Here is a 24,752-nt window from a genome sequence, read left to right as displayed (position 1 = left end):
CATTTTTAAAACTTTTTCTGATCATTTCTCATAAAAGGTGTTGCAGAATCATTTTATAATGCTGATTCATAAAATATCTGGCACGTCTGGTTTTTTCAAAAATAATATATCATATTTTAAAGATTTTAATAATTGAATCATATCTATTTTATAGAATTTCCACTCACGTCTAAATTTTCGTAAACGTTGCTTTAATTTTTTACGTGTTACTAACATATGACACCCTCACTGAAACTTCATTTTTCCTGTTCCTCTTCAACATCGAACAATAGTCGGATATCAAAATCTCATTACGTCTTCACTGATGCCTTTTCTCCATCTTCTGATGTGCTGGTGGAAGAGTTCTCCATGCCCTTCACTATAAGATCGCAGATTTTCAGGGAAATAATCTGTGAGTGAGTGTAGGAAGTGCATTTTTATACTGATGTGCCACCCAAATTCTCGAAATTGTCCAACATTGTTCTGAAAAAGTTCTTGTAATTTCAATGTTTCTTTATTACCTAGGAAATTTTCAGCAACACTTGTGAAAGAAGTCTATGCCTCTATTTCGCTATCATTCGTTGTAGTCTCAAACTCGTACAATTTGAGAACTAGTAAAATGATAAGCTTTCAGTTTTTCGTGACTGATGAAAGGGATTTTCATGTAGGAATACTCAAAAGAAGGTCAATTTTGAGGAAGAGCACTTACAAACTGTTCAAGTCCATTTTGATATGTATTGATGGAAAAAATATTTTTTTGTGGTTTACTACCGGTTCATGCATTAACTAATTCTAAGCCATTATCAAGTACAACAAAGTTGCGAATAATTAGATTTCGTTGTTGTTGCGGTCGTCAGTCCGAAGACTGATAGGATGCAGCTCTCCATGCTACTCTGTCTTGTGCAAGCTTCTTCGCCTGTGAGTAACTACTGCAACCTCCTTCTGGATCTGCTTATTATATTCATCTCTTGGTATCCCTGTACAACTTCTAAACCCCCCCCCCCCCCCTCCCATCACACCTCCAGACTGAACAAGTGACACCTTGATGTCTCACAACGTGTCCTACCAACTGATGCCTCGTATAATTTAAACACCAATGATTCAACTCATTTTACGAGGGTTATTCGGAAAGTAAAGTACGATCGCTCGCGATTTGGACACCACAGTGAAAATTCGATGAAATTTTGCACAGGTGCGTTGGGCAGTGTCTCCAGTATGCCCGTCGATCGCGCTACGTCGTTCGTTTTAGTTCTGAGCACACAGGGAGCACATAGCGATACCTAGAACGCCGCGCGGGATTAGCCGAGCAGTCTAAAGCGCTGCAGTCATGGACTGTGCGGCTGGTCCCGGCGGAGGTTCGAATCCTCCCTCGGACATGGTGTGTGTGTTTGTCCTTAGGATAATTTAGGTTAAGTAGTGGGTAAGCTTAGGGACTGATGACCTTAGCAGTTAAGTCCCATAATACTTCACACACATTTGAACACATACCTAGAACAATAGTGTTTCCCGCCAAGTACGAGGACCTGGTGAGAAATTTCACCTGAAGCTATGCAGCCAACATTACATAACTGTCGTGCGTTTTCCTCTTCAAAACATTTCTCAGCCGCATGCTGCAGGGGCAGTGAAGATGTTCCTGCATCGTTTTCAATTTGAAACGTTTGATTACCTACAATACAGCCCGTAATGGTCTCCCTCTGAGTTTCATCTCTGCTCACATGAACCACTGGCAACGAAGACAACATTTTGGCACAGACAACGAGCTGTAGGCCAGCATTGAGGATACGCGGAAACCACTGGCGGTTACCTTCTATTACGAGGGTTTTGGAAAGTTGGTACAACGCTACAACAAACGTCTAAGTTGGATCGGCGGTTATGGAGATAAGTAGCTGGAAGTTGTACCCAACTGTTGCAAATAAACGATTTTGATTTTCACTGTGGTTTCTATTTCGCGAACTATCGTTATTTACTTTCCGAATAGCCCTCGTAGTACAGATTCATGCTCTGGGGAAAATCACGGCTGTAGTTTCCCTTTACTTTCAGCCGTTCGCGGTACCAGCACAGTAAAGCCATTTTGGTTGATGTTACAAGGAAAGATCACTCAATCATTCAGGCTGCTGCCCCTGAAACTACTGATAAAGCTGCTGTCCCTCTTCAGGAACCACATGTTTGTCTGGCATCTCAACAAATAACCCTCCGCTGTGGTTGTATTACGGTATGGCTATCTGTATCGCTGAGGTACGCAAGACACTCTACCAGCAGCATGGTCCACCACTTAACAGAGTTTAATTATACCCAAAGTTGTCGTACTAGATAATGGTGCAAGGCCTAAATCATGATACTAACAAAAAGTAAAGAAGTTTGCACAGCCAAATGCCGGAAATATAATTTAAGCACCAATGATTCTACTCTCTGGAGCTGGTACTCCGTTTTCAATACAGTTAATCATTATAAGACGACGGTATCTGATTCTTCAGCACCTCTCGTCGTACTTAATGACCAAATAGTTAATGGATTAACGACCGGATGCCTGTGTCCGCCGGGCCTATATAATCCGCAAGTGATCATGTAGTCGTCATGAGATGCACTGATGAAGTGACCACTAAGGGAGCGTCCCGGTGCCATCGTAGGTTCGCGCCCAGGTATGCGTATTGGCAGCACCTTTGCTGTATCTACGTTTCCTCTCGAAGTCAGTTCGTTGTGGATTATCTTCTTTCTTATCTTAATGAAACTAATTGGGGGATTCTGAAGATTTATTAAGGATGTAGCCACAATCATAACTTATCAGTGATTTACTTTCTCGAATCTCGATAGATTCTTTAATGACGCACTTCCAAAATTAGGCGCCTGTGTCATAACCCTAGTATGGTCGTCATGTATTCCGTGTAATTCCAATAGGCAATGTCATGCGACAGCTCATTTCTTAGGTTGCTGCAATATGGTGTGCAGTTAGTTTTCACGGCAACGATGTTCTTCAGTATGCAACATATGATCTATACATGCCTTGCCTCATTGGCGGCGTATCTGATAGGAACCGGATTTCCGTAGCTAGACTCAAGCATCAGGGTATCATTTTAGTGAATGTTATATGTTAACATTTTTTGAACAGATTTGTTGTGTTATTTGGTACCTACGTTACTGTGCGAAATTAGCGAATATTAATTGATCTTTGACTATGAAGACTCTTGCAGTTGTAACGCTTCTTATACAGAACGTTTCCAATCAGCCGTCATTGGATGGTTGGTTCGGGGGAGCGAACTAAACAGCGAGGTCATCGCTCCGATTGTATTGGGGGAGAATAGGGAAGTAAGTCGGCCATGCCGTTTCACAGGAACCATTCCGGCATTTACCTAAAGCGGTTTAGGGAAATTACGGAGAACCAAAATCAGGATGGTAACACACTGGTTTGAATCGTTGTCCTCCAGTGTGCTAACCACTGAGCCACCCCACTTTTTTAGGTTCTGTAAACTTCTGTTTTACCATGATGATCCAAAATACACTTTAATAGCCTGTCATCTGTATTTTTTATTTGTTGGAACAATTTTTTGTCTTATTCAGTTACACTACACATTGTCTTAGAGTTTCATTACTAAATTTTTGACACTAATTTCTTTTGGTTTCAGTATTCCTTGCTAGTAAAGCCAATGAGAAGATGAAGGAAAATAAACGAAGAACCATGAATTTTTCTCAAAAATTAAAAATGTTCAAGAGAAAGAAATTGTGAGAACAGAAGTACTGAATTTCAAATGACAATTGGCTTTCTCTGAAACCCTGCTGATTACTTCAGCTGCAGACCATGACTTGGAAACAGGTACAAAAATAACAGTACAACTTACGAAAAGTAGCTGCATATACACATTTCTTTCATAAATACTTGTGTTGTACATTTTACACTTCTAGTGGTCGATTATTCATGCAAAATATATTTTGTCTCTACACAATTAATTTCTCACACATGTCTGCTGTTAACCCATTAAGAAATTCTTCCATTGCAGTAGCTAACATAGTTTTTAGAGCTGAGGGCTTCTCAGGAAGGAAATCTGTTACAGAGTAGGATTCGGCATCGTACCAACAGCCTGCAGGTAGTAACCTTTCCCGAAATGCGCGGTTACGTCTTAGAATCTGACCAACAGACAATAAACCGTTGTAAAGATGGTATATATAAGCTGAAAGCAGAATGTGATCTTCTTTTTCAAGTATTTCAAGATGGTGCATATGTGTTGCAACACTGGCTCTTGGTTGGCAGTTTCGTCCACACCATCCTTCCCCAAGGCAACGTGAAAATCACGTTCGAATGCTTCTCGGCGTCATAATCCAGATACCTCTAATTGTGCCGTACCGAATGATGACCCATTGCACCTTCCAATAATCTAAACATTTCGTCTAAAGCAAGGAGTCCATCCGCCCAGACTGTGATGTCAGACAGCCCTAATGCAAGCTTTACATTCACTAGTGCATCGCTGGCTGCATGAACATCTCTCGTCGCAGTTCGTATCTGCTTGCAGAAAGATAAAGCAGTGTCACCCATGGTGGTCTCCCAGTCACACGTAACACCAGAATTAAAAGATGCTCTTGGGAATAACAATGTCCGATACATCATAATTTAGTCACATAAAATATGTTTTGCGTCATATTTCACATCAAAGTAATTCTTTCAATGTAGCTCTTTTCTACAGCAAAAAACTTGAATTTCGCGTAACTGTTCCAAAGATCACACTCCGGAAATCGTAGGTCAGCCGTCCTTCCACATTAGTTCGTTCTTGGGAAACACAATGATCCTAAGTTGTACTAAATGCTACACATTACAGCTAAATATTATTCTTATAATAATTTCTAAAAATTATGTAGGTAGTGTGTGACTATATAACGACTTGCCCTTTTCATGCTCCATGCCCTAGGCTTTACACCGATTACATTTAAGATTCAAGTCGCAGATCCGTCCAAAGCGAGCAGCAGTATTGCGGAACGTCGAAAGGCATTGTCGACAGGCCGGACACTGTCGAATTACGACACGTGCCTGTGGACGTTTTTCCTTCTTACATGGCGCATATCATGATCATCACACAAACAACCAACATTCAAATGTAATATCTTCATGAGGAACCTACAAAAAGTAGGTCCATTTAATATGACACTTTGTGCAGTTCCATTTGAGCCAAGTTTATTTTAGAGGCTTATTATGTGTTTGTAGACAGGTATGCGGTGGCGGCGTTGACGATACACACGTTGACGAGGCATAGTGCTCCAATGTTGTTGCTGATAGAGCTCACAGCGGAATGGCGTGAATTGCCCACTTATATAGGGAGCGAACGACCTTGGTCGCTGTAAACAAGAAACTTAAACCCACCGGTACAGAAAAGGAAACCGCTTGCGACATTTTCTGGGCTAAATTCTGTATCAAGAGTGGATTGGCTCTTTCTCTTCAACACCAGACTCAACCCCAGAAGTACTTGAAAATTTTACCGAAAACGGCTTCAGTCATACAGTAATCGTTGGAGAAGACTTGCATCACCAAAAAAGTCGATTTTTGGATACTTACAAATTTGTAAGTGGCTGTCGTAGTAAGATAACTTGCGAAAAATTAATATTGCTTCCTCTGAAAACTACCTACAACCTATAATTCGGAAGTCGACTCTTGGTGGAAATATACTAGACTAAATGTCAACAAATATACACGACTTAATTGAGGATGTTCATAATGAAACTGTTGTGACTGAGCCGGCCGGGGTAGCCGTGCGGTTCTAGGCGCTTCAGTCTGGCACTGCATGACCGCTACGGTCGCAGGTTCGAATCCTGCCTCGGGCATGGATGTGTGTGATGTCCTTAGGTTAGTTAGGTTCACGTAGTTCTAAGTTGTAGGGGACTGTTGACCACACATGTTAAGTACCATAGTGCTCAGAGCCATTTGAACCATTTTTTTGTTGTTGTGACTGACCGTGAGGCAGTTGTAGCAACAATGATTACTACAGTACAAAGGGCATAAAAAAAACAACAACAAAAACAATTTAAGTGTTCAGTAAGATAGACAAAAGAGGCAATCTTGGAACACGTCGAAGTGAAACTCCAAACATTTACCTCTGGGCAGGAGGAGGTGGAATAACGATGGCCCGTGTTGAAACGACTTGTTGACCATGTACTGGGTAGATACATACCTAACAGAACAGTTCAGGCGGGGAGGCACCTTCCGTGGTATACAACTACCATACAGCAAGCAGCTCCTAAGGAAGACCCTTTGGTCTTCAGCATAACATGCGTAAGACAAAGCATATGATTAAGGACAGAGAGATGCTGAATGAAACAGATTTGCCTAGCAAGTGGCCAGTACGTGGTTGGTTCAGGGAGTACAGTAGCGTAACATTATCGTACTTCCAAAAATCGATTACCTCGGTACCACAACAGCGCTTGTTAATGAAAGTGCTATTACACCTAAAAACTTTCCATTACGGGTAAAAGACTAAAACTTCCCGTTACGGATATAATTAATGGTCATATCGTAAGAAATTCATAGAGTTCATGGCGGGTGTACCCGGTAATATTAAAAACTTTTAAAGCCTACGTATACAATTTTGACGAATTTTACCCGCAGAATTTACGCAACTTCACCATGGGTATAGCCATCAGTTTCATTTTTTTGATGGCTAAGGAAAGATTTTTATGGATTTACCCACAAAATACCTAAATTCATCACGGCTATACCTTTCATTACACATTCTTTGACGCCAAGGGGTATAATTTTGACGAATTATACCTGCAAAACTCAAGTAAATGTATCATTTTTTTTAGACACGAAGCCCACGCCTACGACAGTAGTACAAGATTATATGCTTACTAGCTCTGCAGATGACGAAGAAATTGAGGAAATGTATGATGACATAGAAGGAATTATTCAGATAGTGAAGGGAGACGAAAATTTAATAGTCATGGGTAATTGTAATTCGACAGTAGGAAAAGGAAGAGAAGGAAACGTAGTAGGTGACTATGGATTGGGGCTAAGAAATGAAAGAGGAAGCCGCCTGATAGAATTTTGCACAGAGCACAACTTAATCATAGCTAACACTTGGTTCAAAAATCATGAAAGAATGTTGTATACATTGAAGAACCCTAGAGATACTAAAAGGTTTCAGATAGTTTATATAATGGTAAGACAGAGATTTAGGAACCAGGTTTTAAATTGTAAGACATTTCCAGGGGCAGATGTGGACTCCGACCACAATCTATTGGTTATGAACTGCAGATTAAAACTGAAGAAACTGCAAAAAGGTTGGAATTTAAGGAGATGGGACCTGGATAAACTGAAAGAACCAGAGGTTGTACAGAGTTTCAGAGACAGCATAAGGGAACAATTGACAAGAATGGGGGAAAGAAATACAGTAGAAGAAGAATGGGTAGCTTTGAAAGATGAAGTAGTGAAGGCAGCAGAGGATCACGTAGGTAAAAAGACGAAGGCTAGTAGAAATCCTTGGGTGACAGAAGAAATATTGAATTTAGTTGACAAAAGGAGAAAATAGAAAAATGCAGTAAATGAAGCAGGCAAAAAGGAATACAAACGTCACAAAAATGAGATCGACAGGAAGTGCAAAATGGCTAAACAGGGATCGCTAGAGGACAAATGTAACGATGTAGAGGCTTATCTCACTAGGGGTAAGATAGATACTGCCTACAGGAAAATTAAAGAGATCTTTGGAGAAAGGAGAACCACTTGTATGAATATCAAGAGCTCAGATGGAAGCTCAGTTCTAAGCAATGAAGGGAAAGCAGAAAGGTGGAAGGAGTATATAGAGGGTCTATACAAGGGCGATGTGCTTGAGGGCAATGTTATAGAAATGGAAGAGGATGTAGATGAAGATGAAATGGGAGATATCATACTGCGCGAAGAGTTTCATAGAGCACTGAAAGACCTAAGTCGAAACAAGGCCCTGGGAGTAGACAACATTCTATTAGAACTACTCACAGCCTTAGGAGAGCCAGTCCTGACAAAACTCTACCATCTGGTGAGCAAAAGTATGAGACAGGCGAAATACCCTCAGACTTCACGAAGAATACAATAATTCCAATTCCAAAGGAAGCAGGCGTTGGCAAATGTGAAAATTACCGAACTATCAGTTTAATAAGTCACGGCTGCAATTAGAAGCTAGATTAAGAAAAGGCAAACCTACGTTTCTAGCATTTGTAGAATTAGAGAAAGTTTTTGACAATGTTGACTGGAATACTCTCAAATTCTGAAGGTAGCAGGTGTAAAATACAGGGAGCGAAATGCTATTTACAATTTGTACAAAAACCAGATGGCAGTTATAAGAGTCGAGGGACATGAAAGGGAAGCAGTGGTTGGGAAGGGATGAGACAAGATTGTAGCCTCTCCCCGATGTTGTTCAATCTGTATATTGAGCAAGCAGTATAAGAAACAAAAGAAAAATTCGGAGTAGGTATTAAAATCCATGGAGAAGAAATAAAAACTTTGAGGTTCGCCGAAGACATTGTAATTCTGTCAGAGACTGCAAAGGACTTGGAAGAGCAGTTGAACAGAATGGACAGTGTCTTGAAAGGAGGATATAAGATGAACGTCAACAAAAGCAAAACGAGCATCATGGAATGTAGTCGAATTAAGTCGGGTGATGCTGAGGGAATTAGATTAGGAAATGAGACAGTTAGTGTAGTAAAGGAGTTTTGCTATTTGGGGAGCAAAATAACTAATGATGGTCGAAGTAGAGAGGATATAAAATGGAGACTGGCAATGGCAAGTAAAGCGTTTCTGATGAAGAGAAATTTGTTAACATCATGTACAGATTTAAGTGGTAGGAAGTCGTTTCTGAAAGTATTTGTATGGAGTGTAGCCATGTATGGAAGTGAAACATGGACGATAAATAGTTTGGACAAGAAGAGAATAGAAGCTTTCGAAATGTGGTGCTACAGAAGAATGCTGAAGATTTGATGGATGAATCACATAACTAATGAGGAGGTATTGAATAGAATTGAGGAGAAGAGGTGTTTGTGGCACAACTTGACTAGAAGAAGGGATCGGTTGGTAGGACATGTTCTGAGGCACCAAGGGATCACCAATTTAGTATTGGAGGGCAGAGAGGAGGGTAAAAATCGTAGAGGGTGACCAAGAGTTGAATACACTAAGCAGATTCAGAAGGATGTATGCTGCAGTGCGTACTGGGAGATGAATAAGCTTGTACAGGATAGAGTAGCATGGAGAGCTGCAGCAAACCAGTCTCAGGACTGAAGACCACAACAACAACAACATGTATCATTTGAGTACCTGTCATTTTTTAAACTTCAGGCGTTATTTTGAGGAGTTATACCCGCTATGTTTTCGGAAATGCATCATTCATTCACTCATTCAGAAGTATACCCGTCAGTTCATTTATGTATTATGTGCGTATTGTACGCATCTTAAATGCCGCTGCTCGGATTTGGTACACATAAACCATGTTTTGGGGTGTTCCTCAATAACGGATAATGATTTTCGAAAGCGGGAAGAGGATACTTCTAGATAAATGGCTAGAGAATACTCGTTAAAATGTTAGACATTTTCTGCGGCTACTTACTTAAATATCCACTGGAGACCGCGAAAAAATTTGCAAAAATGCTTATTTTGGTTCATATTCGGTAACGTCCATGATCTAAAGGTGCCTTCGTAGGCCCCTTAAGGTCAATTGCTAGTGAATCTGCTTAAAACATTTGAATTTTTTTCCATCTTAAATCCACATTTAGAGTTTTGCGAACTCAGTGGTAGTTAAATGAATCGATTCAGACATCGGGAACATCTTTAAAAACAAATTTAAATATATGTCGGTATGCGGCAACGACCATGTTTCCGCTGCGGTCGGATGTCAAATGGCATCATTATTATTTGCGTTGACTCAGAAGCGTGAGACGCGGAAAGAAACGAGGTTTCACAGTGAAGGAAAGTAACGGAAAGTGTTAATTTGTAGTTACATGAGACGAAAAACGGCTTTTCTCTGAGCTCCTCTAATCCGTTTATCGGTTTGGATTTCCGTTGTTGAGAGCGTTTTTCCCTGGGAAAGTAAGCGTGTACAAGTTGAAATTGATATCACGTACTAATGTCGGTGGTCGCTTGGCGGTGTCAAATATTGAAGCTTGTGAAAGCAGCGAGGAGTTAGGGTAATTTAAGCGTTCGCGATGTGTTTAATTTATGCGATTCTCTCGCTGTCACTTGTTTGGACTTGTCCCGTTATAGGGGGACAGCTAGCAAGTGGTCCCGCGTTCTAAGGCATCGGAAAAAGCAAAACGGTTACGAGCAGCAACAAATGGAAGAGAGAAGATGAGGAAGACAAACCAAGAATCTTATGCGAATGGAGAAGCCGTAAAATGAAAATTTTCCGACAAATACACAAACCAAGAATATTATGCAACTGTAGAAGCCGTGAACCGAAAAGTTCCGCTCGGTAAACGGGTTCTGGAGGCAACTGAAGAGGCTAGAATGGCAAAGAGGGGCACGAAAAGGAAGAGAGAAGATGAGGAACACATAAACCAAGAATAATATGCAAGTGGAGGGCTTTAAGAACAACAGAGGTGAGTAACCTTTAAACTGAATTTCCAAAGAATCGTATTTTCTGAAACGTTTATTTTATGCAAGAAAAAAATATTTGAGCTAGAGGTCTGAAATTTTTGTGACATTTCAGGGTACCATTTGGAGACAAGCAGACTACAGGGCAACTGAAGAGGCTAGAATGGCAAAGAGGGGCACGAAAAGGAAGAGAGAAGATGAGGAACACATAAACCAAGAATAATATGCAAGTGGAGGGCTTTAAGAACAACAGAGGTGAGTAACCTTTAAACTGAATTTCCAAAGAATCGTATTTTCTGAAACGTTTATTTTATGCAAGAAAAAAATATTTGAGCTAGAGGTCTGAAATTTTTGTGACATTTCAGGGTACCATTTGGAGACAAGCAGACTACAGACACCAGCTTACTATCATCAGGAGGAAAATTATAGCCTTATTAATTATAAGAAATATAACTTAATTTTGATTGTCTAATTTATAGGATAAAAATCATTTGATTGTAGTCTATTTTTTAGATAACAATGTCATAAATGCGTGCACAAAGTTTTAAGCATCTGGGAAAAGTATTTAATCAGTCCATAGACCGGTACGAAAAATTTTAAATTATTGACTGACATAAATGTTTATATAATTAAGTTTATATAGAAGCTATTCTGATTATTCTTATAACAAAATCTTCATCGTCAAAACACTTTCATTGTCCTAAAATTTCTTTGTATTCAGAGTTCACATTATGTAGTTAGACCCCCATAAACATTATGAAAATTGTTACTGTTATTCCAGCGGTTCACTGGCAAGTTACCATACCTTAAGGCCGACTGCAGCACACATCTAATGCAAAGAGAACCTACCGATTTTCTCTATGTGCCTAGGCTGGAGGAAGTGTGCAATAATCAAATTTTGACCTGTAGTGTAGGATATAAACAGGAAGACTATCATTCTGCTGGGTATACAATTCGTCCCTAGCCCAAGGACTATCGAAAACCCTTGACCCTACCTCTCCATCTCCATTAGAACCCGAGGTATGTTCCGCTGCGCAGAGTTTTGGAACATGTTGGTAGGGCATGCTTTTGTCTTCGTCTCGCTAATCTAGTGACATTCCCCATCTCCATACCTGAGCGGTCGACAAGTCTGACTGCCAAGCTGAGGATCCGGGTTCGATTCTAGGTAAAGCCCAGGATTTCTGTATTTTAGTATGGGGACTGCAATGAGCAGCTCTCAGCCTTGTGATGCCAAATGAGGAGATACTTAACCAAACAGTAAAGGTTCCAATGTCAAAAAACTAGACAACGACCGGTAATGCAGTGTGCTGACCACGTGACCCACTATTTCGCATCCAATGACACCATAGCCAGAGGATGACACGGCGATCAGGCGGCCCCTTAGGCCTTCTAGGGCCACTACGTAGAAGTTGAAACATACTGCAACGCCCTGCGCAAGCTTCAAATTCAAATGGCTCTGAGCACAATGCGACTTAACTTCTGAGGTCATCAGTCCCCTAGAACTCAGAACTACTTAACCCTAACTAACCTAAGGACATCACACACATCCATGCCCGAGGCAGGGTCCGAACCTGCGACCGTAACGGTCTCGCGGCTCCAGACTGTAGCGCCTAGAACCGCACGGCCACTCCGGCCGGCTGTGCAAGTTTCCCATGAAGATAATGAGAAGAAGATAAGGCTACTTATAGCACCTACAGAGACATGTATGCATTTAAGTAATCATTCTGTACGTGACTGGAGTTCATCCCGCGCTGCATACGCAATTGGAATGGGAAGAAACCCTAACATTTGGTTCCATGCTAAGAACCCTGTGAAATATACCCTAAGGTGACAAACGTCATGGTATAGATAAATGCACATATGCAAATGATGGTAGTGTCGCATACACAAGGTGTAAAAGGACTGTGCACTGGCGGAGCTTTCATTTCTACTCAGGTGATTCATCTGAAAAGGTTTGCGACGTGATTGTGGCCGCACGACGGGAACTAACTGACTTTGAACACGGAATGACACTTACGGCTAAATGCAAGGGACATTCGGTTTCGGAAATAGATAGGTAATGCTGTATTCTGAGAACCACAATGTCTGTAGTGTGCCGAGAATACCAAACTTCTGCCATTACCCCTCAACACGGACAGCGCAGTGACCGGCACCTTGACTTAACGACCGAGAGCAGCAGCGTTTGCGTAGAGTTGTCAGTGGCAACAGACAAGCAACACTGCGTGAAATAACCACAGAAATCAACGTGAGACGTATAACGAACGCATCCGTTAGGACAATGCTGTGAAATTTGGTGTTAATGGGCTACGCCAGCAGACGACCGACGCGAGGGCCTTTGCAAACAGCAAGACGACAGCAGTGCTTCTCCTGGGCTCGTCATCATAGTTTTGGAACCCTAGGAGAATGGAAAACCGTGCCCTGGTCAGATGAGTTCTGATTTCAATCGACGGTATTGTTCGAGTGTGGTGTAGACCCCACGAATCCATGGACCCAAGTTCTCAACAAGGCACTGTGCTAGCTGGTGGTGGCTCCATAATGATGTGGGCTTCGTTTATATGCGATGGTGTGCGTCCTCTGGTCAGGCTGAATCAACAAATGACTGAAAATGCTTATGATCGGCTACTTGGAGACCATTTGCCGCCGTTATAGGACTTCATGTTCCCAAACAACGAGGGAATTTTTATGAATGACAATGAGCAATCTCACCGGGCCATGACTGTTCGCGATTGGATTTAAGAACATTCTGGATAATGCGAGCGAGTCGTTTGGCTTCCCAGATTGCCCGACAAGAATCCCACCGAACATAAATGACCTAATCGAGAGGTCAGTTCGTGCACAAAATCCTGCACAATCAACCCTTCACAGAGAGGCAGCATTTTGACTTGTTGAGTCCTTGCCGCGCCCCGTTGATGTAGTACGCCGGGTAAAGGAGGGGCGACGCGGTATTACTAATTACACCTTGATTTTTGCCATCTCAGTGTACGTCATAATGCTTTACTGAGTACTTGTACAATTATAAATGTAGAAGTTCAGTATCGGCTGGTATTGCATTGTTACGAGTAAGATATCGCACTCGCACACACACACACACACACACACACACACACACACACACGCACACACACACTGATGACCTCGGATCTTACGATTGTTGCTCACTTGTCCACATCGAGACTGAATGACATCGGTTGGCGTTGCGACCACGTGGCAGGTAAAGAAAGTATGTAAGTGCAGCAGAGATGAATTCGCAGTCATTCTAGCAACGATATGGGCTACAATCTGGGATATTCAGTAACATAATCGACTTTGATAATTGCGACTGCAGTGGGCATAGAATCACGGAATTCTGACAGCGGACCAATGCAAACGGGTTACCTGGTCAGATGAATCACGTTTCGTGTTACGCCAGGTCGATGGGTTATGTTGGCCCAACGCCTGCGAACAAGGATGTCGGAAATGGCGAAGCTGGTCGGTTATTCGCAACCTACTGTCGTGAGCATCTACAAATAGGGCTGAAAGATCTGTGAAACCACAGGTGGGCGACAAGGTCAGACGCTTGTCCACTCTGTAATGCAGAACAGGCGGTGATCTGTCGCAGACGTGACGGCAGACTACATTTTTGATGCAGGCACCAGTTTTCAGGACGCCCTGTTCGGCGGACATTGTTGAACATGGGCCTCGGCATCAGACGACCATTTCTATTTTCCTTGTTGCCTCAAAGACATCTTCATCGACGACTTCTGTGATCATGGAGACTATACAATGGTTCAATGGAAACTTGTCGCCTGGTTAGATGAATTAGGTTTCTTGTTTCATTAGGTCGTTCGCCGTTTTCAGCCTGTTCGGAACATGCACTTTGTTTCGGACGCTGGCCGGTGGGCGCAGTATTATGCTATGGGGCGTTCACCCGGGTTCCGTGGCACCGTGGTAGGAATCGAAGGCACCAAAAAGTCGTTAACTACGTTAAAATTACTGCGGACCACCTGCGTTCTTCATGTCTTCATCCATAGCGATTACATCTTACAGCATGATAACTGTCCATGCCACAAGGACGACTTCGAGCTACAGTGATTTGAGTAGCACGATAGTGTGCTGAAGTTGGTGTCTTGCCCACCAATTTCACCTGAAGTGGAACGGATAAAACACAACTCAGGCGCTATCGGCCGCCAGTTACGCGTCCGTACAACACCAGCACATAAATTATGGAACCTCTGCGTAGACATTGGTGTCACATATCCCAGAAACCTACCAAGGACTTGTGGAAGCCTTGTCACTCAGAATTGCTGATGTATTGATTACTAAACACGCTATTCAGCGGGTGGACTTAATTTCGTGGCTAGGCAGTTTGAATCACTAGCGAAGCGTTGAAATTCGTCAAAAGCATACTGAGAAGGTAATAAGCTATTAACTAATATGTCAGCGACATAAAGGCGCATCTAGTTAATACTGATTCATTAGCCGACGCATACTCCCACGGCTACCTTTACCTTAACACAACGATGTATTACCAACATCTAACGTATATCACGAACAAGCACAGTCCGTGGGCGAAACTTTTTTTAACTATTGCAAATTCAAATGGTTCAAATGGCTCTGAGCACTATGGGACTTAACATCTGTGGTCATCAGTCCCCTAGAACTTAGAACTACTTAAACCTAACTAACCTACGGACATCACACACATCCATGCCCGAGGCAGGATTCGAACCTGCGACCGTAGCAGTCGTACGGTTCCAGACTGAGCGCCTAGAACCGCGAGACCACCGCGGCCGGCTTAACTATTGACTTTTAAGCCCTAAAGTGGATATTTTTTGTAGGCGATCCTCTGCCTCATTAGAAAATTTCTCCCAGCTCTAGATTGCGCAGTTTGGCTCCAAGTTCATCGCTCACTCATTAAATCACTTCGCAGTTGATTTTCGTTTACGGACCAGATCTAAAGTAGATTCAAATCGAATAGTACGTATTCATGGAGAGAATAAAATGTTATTTGCACATATTTACAGGCTTGAATTGCGGAATATTTTAAAACATGATGCTGCTCAGAGTGGCATTTGGCATTCTGCACACAAATAAGACGTCTGTTTTCGAAGACCTCCTTTCGCACATGTTCCACATCTTCACATTGACCTTTTCTTCGTTGAGCTTGGCATAATTTATTGGAAATGCATGATTGTAACTCGAGTAGCTTTTGGTGTTCAAAGAGGGCATTCAACTGATGAACCTTGTCATGGCAAGGACACAGCCAGGTGCTTCAATCTGCTTCTTTCGCCGCCATATTTTTTGCGCAAAACGTATACACAGAAGCATGTACCATCCACTTAATGGCCAAAAATCCTCTGATAATACATTTCAGTCTACTCCTGACCATTACATGGCTCTGAAACTGGGAATCACTCCCATCCACACCTCCCATATTCTATTCTTGTTGTAACACATCACGATACTTGGCTTTTAGCGATTGTGTTCTTTAAATCTACTTCTTGAAATCTATCATCATGCAAAGTGCTGACAATCTACTCCTTCCATTTTATCAAAATTTATCTGTTTTTTGCTCAATTAAATAGCCAGTTAGTCATTTTAATGACGTCAAGGACCTCCAATCTGCTTCAACGCGTTGTGCCAATAGTGTTAGTGTTTTTACTTCTTAGATTGTCAATCAAGTAAGGACTAATGTACGATTTGTCCAGGTAGATAGCACAATCTTCCCAGAGCAGTTCATGAGAAAAGTCCAAAGCACTTAGAGAAGTAGTAGCATATATGCGAGGTACGTGGCTGATTTGTTTTGTGTGATATTAATTTCTGCCACTCTGACGAAAAAAAAGAATGAGCATGGACCTTGAAAGTAACAAAAATAATAGCAGAAGGACAATAACAACTTCTTTCACGTACTAACTTCCGCCAGTAACCTGATTGCATTTTCCTGCTGAGACAATTACCAATTTTAAATCTTTATTAAACTCACTAAGTTTCTGCTTGTAGATAGACTTCTCTGGAAGGAGAAAGTCATGAGAACAGTCGGACCGTCACCCTCGCTGGCATCGTGGAGGTGGTCCAGCGTGGGCGATGCCACCGGGCGGCCCTTTGTTGTCCTGCGGAAGTACTTACCTCGTTCGTTACTCACCTAACTCTTGAGAAGGGGAATGATCGCCGCTCTCCAAATGGTGGAAGGGACATTTTGGCGCCGGGCTGGTATCTGCCAGGCCCAGGTGCTTTCCTCCTGATTTGGAGGAGAGATTTATCGTCGGTGACGTTTCAGGTTCTCTGAATAAAAGGAAGTGACAGGTTGTCTCTCCCAGCATGGGCACGTCCTGTTGCTTATTATCAAAATTCTATTCAGAGGTGATTTCTAAGGTCCCATCTTCGCTCCACTCATAGGGTGACCCCTGGTTAAGCGTTCTGACTGGATGATGTAAATCAGGCTCTGTTTCCGCTACAGGGACGCTAGGTAGGGTGGAGAAACCATGTTTTTCGTCCCTCTGGTTTCAGATAGGGACGCTAGGTAGAGTGGAGAAACCAAGTTTTTCGTCCCTCTGGTTTCAGATAGCGACGGATGCGGACACCCTAGCAGCAGTTTCAGCCATGTGCAGCATCCGCCTTCGGATACTGGCAGCGGCTCTTCGTCTGTTTAGTGCTGCTCCGCTCCGGGATCAGGCATTAAAGCGCCAAGTTAAGTCGAGGCTTAAGACCGGCAGCCTACAAAGTTACCTAATCTTCAGGACAGACTGCAATAATTTAACTCCTTACTTCCACAAACAATGTAAAGCGCCATAGCTTATAACTGACTGAGAAGACGTCATCTTGACGGACAAGACGTACAATCCAACATTATCAAATTATATTATAACGCCTCCCATCCTGAAATTCGTCATGACCATTAGCTACGAGCCACAGAAAGCTTCGGACGGATACATCCGTCAAACAGACTGGCAGTAAGCATGGCGTGGACGGATACATACGCCGTATGCATTTAAAGGGTTAATCTGTCTATATTCTTGTATCTCGTAAACCCAACCTCTTTGATTGCGATTAAGTAGGAAATGAAACACTTATATATAATTAAATTATAGTAAATAAAATAATAACTGGAACCATGCTTAATAAACTCTACACCACATATTTGGCTCCCAACGTGGGACTAATCAAATCAATCCCAACAGGTTATAATTGTGTCAGAAGACGCAGTGTTTGCTAAAGAGAGGACTGTATAGTTCATAAATGGTACTAATATCGACAAAGGTAGGAATTAGTCTATCGTAGCCTTACGCATCGCTGGTTCTCTTGAACAGTCATAGATGAGTGCGCCTTCGTTCGGCAGAGCGCACTCTTCTACTGTTTCATTGAATCTGCAAAGCACTACTATTGATGTCTTTTCATGCAAGGCGAGGCCACTCGTTCCTCAGCTTTCGAGCGGAACGATTGTATGCAGTCGAGTCGCAGTAAAAGTGTACGACAAATCGGCATATTTTTGCAACACATGACTTTCGAAATTATCCTTCCAATGTTAGGGAAATAAGAATGGTTACGCTGTTATTTGACACTGTCAAATCGGAAGGCAGGAGGTCTACCGTGTTACTATGTATGGATAAAGATCCTAGGTCAAGATTGCTAAATTTCTTTCATTGATTACTAGTTTTAGCTCACTGACAAGCCATCCTCAGATCTCTCACTGTTTCCTGCAGTGGCCTTTAGCCTGACTTGACGTATTTACGTTGTTACTGACATTGTCAAATCGGAACACAGGCTACCTGCTATCTTAAAACGTATGGTTAATAATCCAAGGTGAATATCGCTAAATATACCAAGTAAAGCTAATGGACATTACAAAACTACTAAATATCTGAAAATGACTCTACAGTGAGCTGAAACTAGTAATCAGTGAAGGAATTTTAGCGTTCTTGACCTCGAATTTTTATCCAGAGAGTATTTCCGGTTGGTGCGGAAAATTACACACGAAATAAATGGATAAATCCCTACCGTCATTATTAGGCAGTAACATTCGTTGGTGGACTATATTTTTATTTGAGCACCTACTGAGGCATATGTGAACTGATATAGCGTGACAGATTAAATGTGGAAAGGCAGTACTGCAATGCAAACTTCAGCGCGAAATTGGAGTTAATTTAACTGTTCACATGAGAATGATTGACCTAGTTAGTGTGTTACTTAGGAACTCAATAAACGAAGTAAATGGTATGACTTATTATCCTTTCAAAGCAACTTTCTCACCTAAAACTGAAGAAGTTTCATAATCATACAAGAAAGAAACACGATTTAGTTTCAGCTAAGACAGATTTCGTATGAAGTCTGTTGTCTTTGATAACCATCCCTTACCCACATCCAATTGCTGCAAAGAAAACATTTTCAACTACAGATCAACAAAATATATTTGGATTTGAGTTACAGTTGGCGACCGTGACAGGATGGAACAACCTCCCTCCTGCTATATTTCGCTGATTCTTAACTGAAACAGTTGTGCCCGCATCTCGTGGTCGTGCGGTAGTGTTCTCGCTTCCCACGCCCGGGTTCCCGGGTTAGATTCCCGGCGGCGTCAGGGATTTTCTCTGCCTCGTGATGGCTGGGTGTTGTGTGCTGTCCTTAGGTTATTTAGGTTTAAGTAGTTCTAAGTTCTAGAGGAATGATGACCATAGATGTTAAGTCCCATAGTGCTCAGAGTCATTTTTTTGAAACAGTTGTTGATGTGTTCTCGTCGATTTCGCCGTGGATGCAACCGACTCCAACGACTGGTGGACTACTGCAGGGAGCATGTTCTGTGGCGAGGGAAAGGTCTTATGCAGCGCCCAGGACGAAAGACGGTGGCAGACACAGCTGGAGGTTGGTGAGTAGGCCGCGAGGTGGTGCTGAAGACTCTGGTGCGGGCAGTGGCTGTATGCAGTCACGGGACGCCGGTGAAGACTACTGGAGTCCTCGAGGACAGCGAAATGGATTAGAGGGCTCATTTCGATGAAAAACAGTGTGTGGACGTCCTGTGAGGTGCGAGGCGTTTGGGGATGCCTGTTTCCACGGTGAACTGCAACTTTGAATTTTGGGAGACTGTGCTAGCGTCGCAGCTAATTAGTCACGTTGGATTCTGAATTCAAGTCCTTGTGGGCATTTGAAAGCTTTAATTGATAGTGATAATCTCACGTTAGACTCTGTTCAAGTAGTTGCTTCTTCGCTAGGTGTTGAAATGGTGAAAGAAATTATTTTGGGAGAGCTGACATATTTCTCCGCCCAGTGTGACATTTTTAGGAGAACAGTTTTGAACTTCTGTGTTTTTGTCCATTGTGCACGTTGAAACTGCTAATTAGGCGCACCTATTGAAGTGTACGTTATCTGAGTTAACCAATGTCACTTTTCTGTTTGTTGTAGAAGACTGTTAATACTCTTTTGTTGTAGAAGAGTGATAATACTCTGTGCACTAGTTCTACATGCCAGCACAGAAGTGTTTTGTAAGTGAAAGTGGCCTGGAGCATGTTAGATCTTGATCAGCTGGCGGGATGTTGCGTATCCTGACTCCGATCCTGTAAAGTTTGAGCTGGATGTCCAGGTACGGTAGTACACAAATTTTTCCACTATTAAATTTTCGAGTGTATTTTATTGCTTTGATACTTAGGCTTACTGTGACCAATTGCCAGTGATCTGTAATTGGTTTTTGATGCCAGCGTATCGTTCTTAGACTACAAGTTAGGCTTTTTTACTCGTATTATCTCTTGTAATGTACTGCTAAACAGTTGGTTACAGCTAATCTTACACTGTCACCTATTGACGTTTGTTAAGGGGGATAAGATGTCAAACGGGCCGACTTGGAGCAGGAGAGGCACCACAGGACATTTTATTTTCTATTGTCTATACTTTTACAAATAAATTCATAAGACTTTGTCAACATGACCAGGAAGGATTCAGGATTCACACTCATAGCAGTGGAAGTGCTTAAACATAAGAAAATAATTTTTTTTATATTAAATTTCATCATTTTTTCACTTAATGTTGGCTGCATTTGTTGTTATAGTTACATCTTTCTTCACAACTAAGAGAGATTCTTTGTTGAATTTTGCACAGCATACAAACCATACTTCCAGGTGTGTGAAACTCTAGAATTTTCCAAATCTATTACAAACTGTGGTAAAAATTGAGATAAATAACTAAAAAAATTGATTTTTTTCCAAACATAAAGTTTAAAACGTAACAGCTCATTCATTTTTTCATAAATTAAATAGATTCTAGAGCTTCAGACACCTGTACGTATGGTTTGTATACTGTGCAAAATTCATCGAGCAGTCTCTCTTACTTATGAAGAAAAGTGTACCTATAGCAACAAATGCAGCCAATAGTAAGTGAAAAAATGATGAAATTTCACACGTAAAATAAATTATTTTGTTATGTTTTTGAACTTCCGCTGCTACGAGTTTGAATCCTGAATCCTTCCTGGTCACGCTGACAAAGTTTTATGAATTTACTTGTAAAAGTAAAGACAGTGGAAATTAAAATGTCCTGTGGTGCCTCTCCCGCTCCAAATCGGACCGTTTGACGTCCTACCCCTCCCCCCCCCCCCCCCCCCCAATGATAAAAATTTCTGAACAGTTTAGCATTTCCTTTAATAACTATGTATTACGGGTTGGGGATCCATCGAGATTTGTTTTAATGTTGTAATGTCTTATATTGTTCGATGTCCAAGGAATTCAACGACATTTTTCTCTTGTAATATGTAACTGTAGGTTGATAGTTCCCTTTGACTGCATTATTATGTTCTACATTAATGTTATTTCTGCTCGTTCTCAGTTCTGCGTGTTCTGGTTTTGAAAAATTAATACATTTACAGATCAATTGGCTTGAAGTTTGATCAGTATATATCTTTTGAGTACCAAGGCATGTTAAACTGTTCAGAAGAGAATTACAATGCACTTTGAGCCAATAATCCAAGATCTTGAATGAACGTTCAGCAGCTTCCGACTAAAGGAACCCCGTTTCCTAGCCAACTTGTAAAATCGGTGTAATATCCTTATAGAGAGCAGCTTCAGTTTTCTCTGAGTGACTTTCGGAAACGTGGATTGAAGGACAGATGGAAGGAGGAAAGGGAGATAGGAAAATTGGAAGAAAAGAACAGGGCAGAGTAACGAGCGGAGTAGGCGCGCACCTGTATGAGCTCCATCTGCTGCATGCGCTTCTTGCGCATGCGGCGCTCCTTCTCCTGCATGCGCGCCTCGTCGTAGCAGCAGTAGCCGCAGTTGGAGCAGAGGCAGCAGCAGAGGGTCCGCGCCAGGGCGCCGCGCACGCATCGCGACAGCAGCGCGCCCACCGACGACAGGTAGACCAGCATCAGCGGGATGCCCAGCACCGCGTAGCCCATCGTCAGCGCCTTGCCCAGCGCCGTCCGCGGCGCGATCGACCCGTAGCCTGCAACAGCCCGAGCCAGCGCTCAGTAACGCTGCCTCCTGTTCACATCACGTGGCTACTTGCGATACTACACTACTGGCCACTAAAATTGCTACACCAAGAAGAAATGCAGATGATAAACGGGTACTCATTGGACAAATATATTATACTAGACCTGACATGTGATTACATTTTCACGCAATTTGGGTGCATAGATCCTGAGAAATCAGTACACAGAACAACCACCTCCGCCCGTAATAACGGCCTTGATACGCCTGGGCATTGAGTCAAACAGAGCTTGGATGGCGTGTACAGGTACAGTTGCCCATGCAGCTTCAACACGATACCACAGTTCATCAAGAGTAGTGACTGGCGTATTGTGACGATCCAGTTGCTCGGCCACCATTGACCAGACGTTTTCAGTTGGTGAGAGATCTGGAGAATGTGCCGGCCAGGCCCGTACAGGACGGACCTGCAACATTAGGTGGTTGCATTATCCTGCTGAAATGTAGGGTTTCGCAGGGATCGAATGAAGGGTAGAGCCACGAGACGCAACACATCAGACATATAACGTCCACTGATCAAAGAGTAGTCAGTGCGAACAAGAGGTCACCGAGACGTGTAACCAATGGCATCCCATACCATCACGCAGGGTGATACGCCAGTATGGCGACGACGAATACACGCTTCCAATGTGCGTTCACCGCGCTGACGCCAAACACGGATGCGACCATCGTAATGCTGTAAACAGAATCTAGATTCATCCGAAAAATGACGTTTTGCCATTCGAGCACCCAGGATCGTCGTTGAGTACACCATCGCAGGCGCTCCAGTCTCTGATGCAGCGTCAAGGGTAACCGCAACTATGGTCTCCAACCTGATAGTCCATGCTGCTGCAGACGTAGTCAAACTGTTCGTGTAGATGGTTGTTGTCTTGCAAACGTCCCCTTCTGTTGACTCAGGGATCGAGACGTGGCTGCACCATCCGTTACAACCTGGCGGATAAAATGCCTGCCATCTCGATTGCTAGTAATACGAGGCCGTTGGGATCGAGCACGGCGATCCGTATTACCCTCCTGAACCCACCGATTCCATATTCTGCTAACAGTCATTGGATCTCGACCAACATGAGCAGTAATGTCGCGATACGATAAACCGCAATCGCGATAGGCTACAATCTGACCTTTATCAAACTCAGAAACGTGATGTTACGCATTTCTCCTCCTTACACGAGGCATCACAACAACGTTACACCAGGCAACGCCGGTCAACTGCTGTTTGTGTATGTGAAATCGGTTGGAAACTTTCCTCATGTCAGCACGTTGCAGGTGTCGCCACCGGCGCGAACCTTGTGTGAATGCTCTGAGAAGCTAATCATTTGCGTATCACAGAATCTTCTTTCTGTCGGCTAAATTTCGCGTCCGTAGCACGTCATCTTCGTGGTGTAGCAATTTTAATGGCCAGTAGTGTACGTTCATGGTCAACTGCCAGATTCCTACAGATAGTAGAACCATACGTGGGCATCCTCACCAAGGCTCAGTGTTTCCTAGTAGACCATTTTTATATATTATAAATAGTAATAGTATTATAACACTTCTTCGGCATACCCCGGATATCACATTTGTAGATTGGGTTTTGTCAGCATGAAACTTGACCACCAAGGAATTCAAGCACAAAGAAGAGAAAAGCAACTATAAAAAATGAATTAATTTGGATTAATGACATTTTGGGAATACATTTGTCTAAATAAAATATGTAATTGATTTCCATTGCAAGATCACAATTTAATGTAAGCGCTAGATAAGCCAGTGTAAATGCGAAATGCTGGAACCTTAATAACCGGTGTAACCGCCAGACTGTTGAATGCAAGCAGCAAACATACATGCTTCGTGTTGTACTGGTGCCAGACGTCAGTTAGTGGGATGGAGTTTCATGGCTGTTTCACTTGATCAGTCACTGCATGGTCAGTTAATGCTGGTTTTGGATGACGCTGGTGTTGTCCGATGATGTCCCGTACGTGCTCCATTGGAGATCAGATCTGGTGAGCGAGGAGGCCAAGGCAACACGTCGACACTCCGTAGTGAGTGATGGGTTGTATCAGCGGGGAATTGCTCTTTATGAACGGCAGTGCAACACGCCGTACTGCCAGAGTGACGTACAATTCTGCAGTCGGACCCGAGCGATAGCCATGAGAGCGCTACTTCTGTCATAAGAAACTCCAGGTGTAGGTCCAGTGTGTCTAGCACCAAGACAGATTGGTGGCAGGCTCAAAGCTGGTCTCTTTCTAACCAACACACAGCCATCAGTGGCACCGAGACAGAACCAGCTTTCAACAGAAAACACAACAGACCTCCATCTAGTCCGCCAATAAGCTCTCGCTCGAAACCACAGAAGATGGAAATGCCGATGGTTTGGCGTCAGTGGAATGTACGCTACAGGGCCTGTGACCCGGACCTGTTATCGAACTAACAGGTTTGTAACAGTTCGTTGTATCACTGTGGTGCTGACAGCTGCCCAAATTGCTGCTGCAGATGCAGTACGATGCGATAGAGTCATCGTCTGAGCCACTCGCCCGCCCGGAGACCGGTCAGCAGGCTCGATTATCTGAGTTGCCTGGATGGCTAGACTGCTGAACACAGGATACATTTTCGCCGTCAGCCCGCTCATTTTGCGTGTAACTAGCAGTCAACACACATTTCACTCAACGTAATAAACTCAAGGTACAACGACGAAGGTGAACACACTGCAACCACCCTACAGTGTACAACAGATTATGCACTTTCTCCTATTCGGGAACTCGAAATACAATATTTAACACCAAGAATATTACACTGTCATGGTATTCCTGTTAATCACTCAGAAAAAAAAA

At 42.7% G+C, this 24,752-nt stretch overlaps 1 protein-coding gene across 1 annotated transcript in view; it reads right to left on the bottom strand.

Moving 5' to 3' along the window:
- The window catches only part of LOC124545784, a gene marked incomplete at its 3' end in the record, with an annotated part of 92,622 nt that extends 68,072 nt beyond the window's left edge, over positions 1-24,550 (bottom strand). Inside the window, exons 1-2 of the mRNA XM_047124730.1 lie at positions 24,424-24,550; positions 21,645-21,904 (exon numbers count right to left, since the gene is read on the bottom strand). Of these exons, the coding sequence (XP_046980686.1) occupies positions 21,645-21,904; positions 24,424-24,550 (387 nt within the window). The remainder of the gene's footprint in view (positions 1-21,644; positions 21,905-24,423) is intronic.
- Positions 24,551-24,752: the final 202 nt, after the last annotated feature.

This window comes from Schistocerca americana, chromosome 8, assembly GCF_021461395.2.
Source record: "Schistocerca americana isolate TAMUIC-IGC-003095 chromosome 8, iqSchAmer2.1, whole genome shotgun sequence".
Classification (NCBI taxonomy): Eukaryota; Metazoa; Arthropoda; class Insecta; order Orthoptera; family Acrididae; genus Schistocerca; species Schistocerca americana.
The sequence above is the reverse complement of the archived record's forward strand: the minus strand, read 5'-3'. Positions and strand labels throughout refer to the sequence as shown.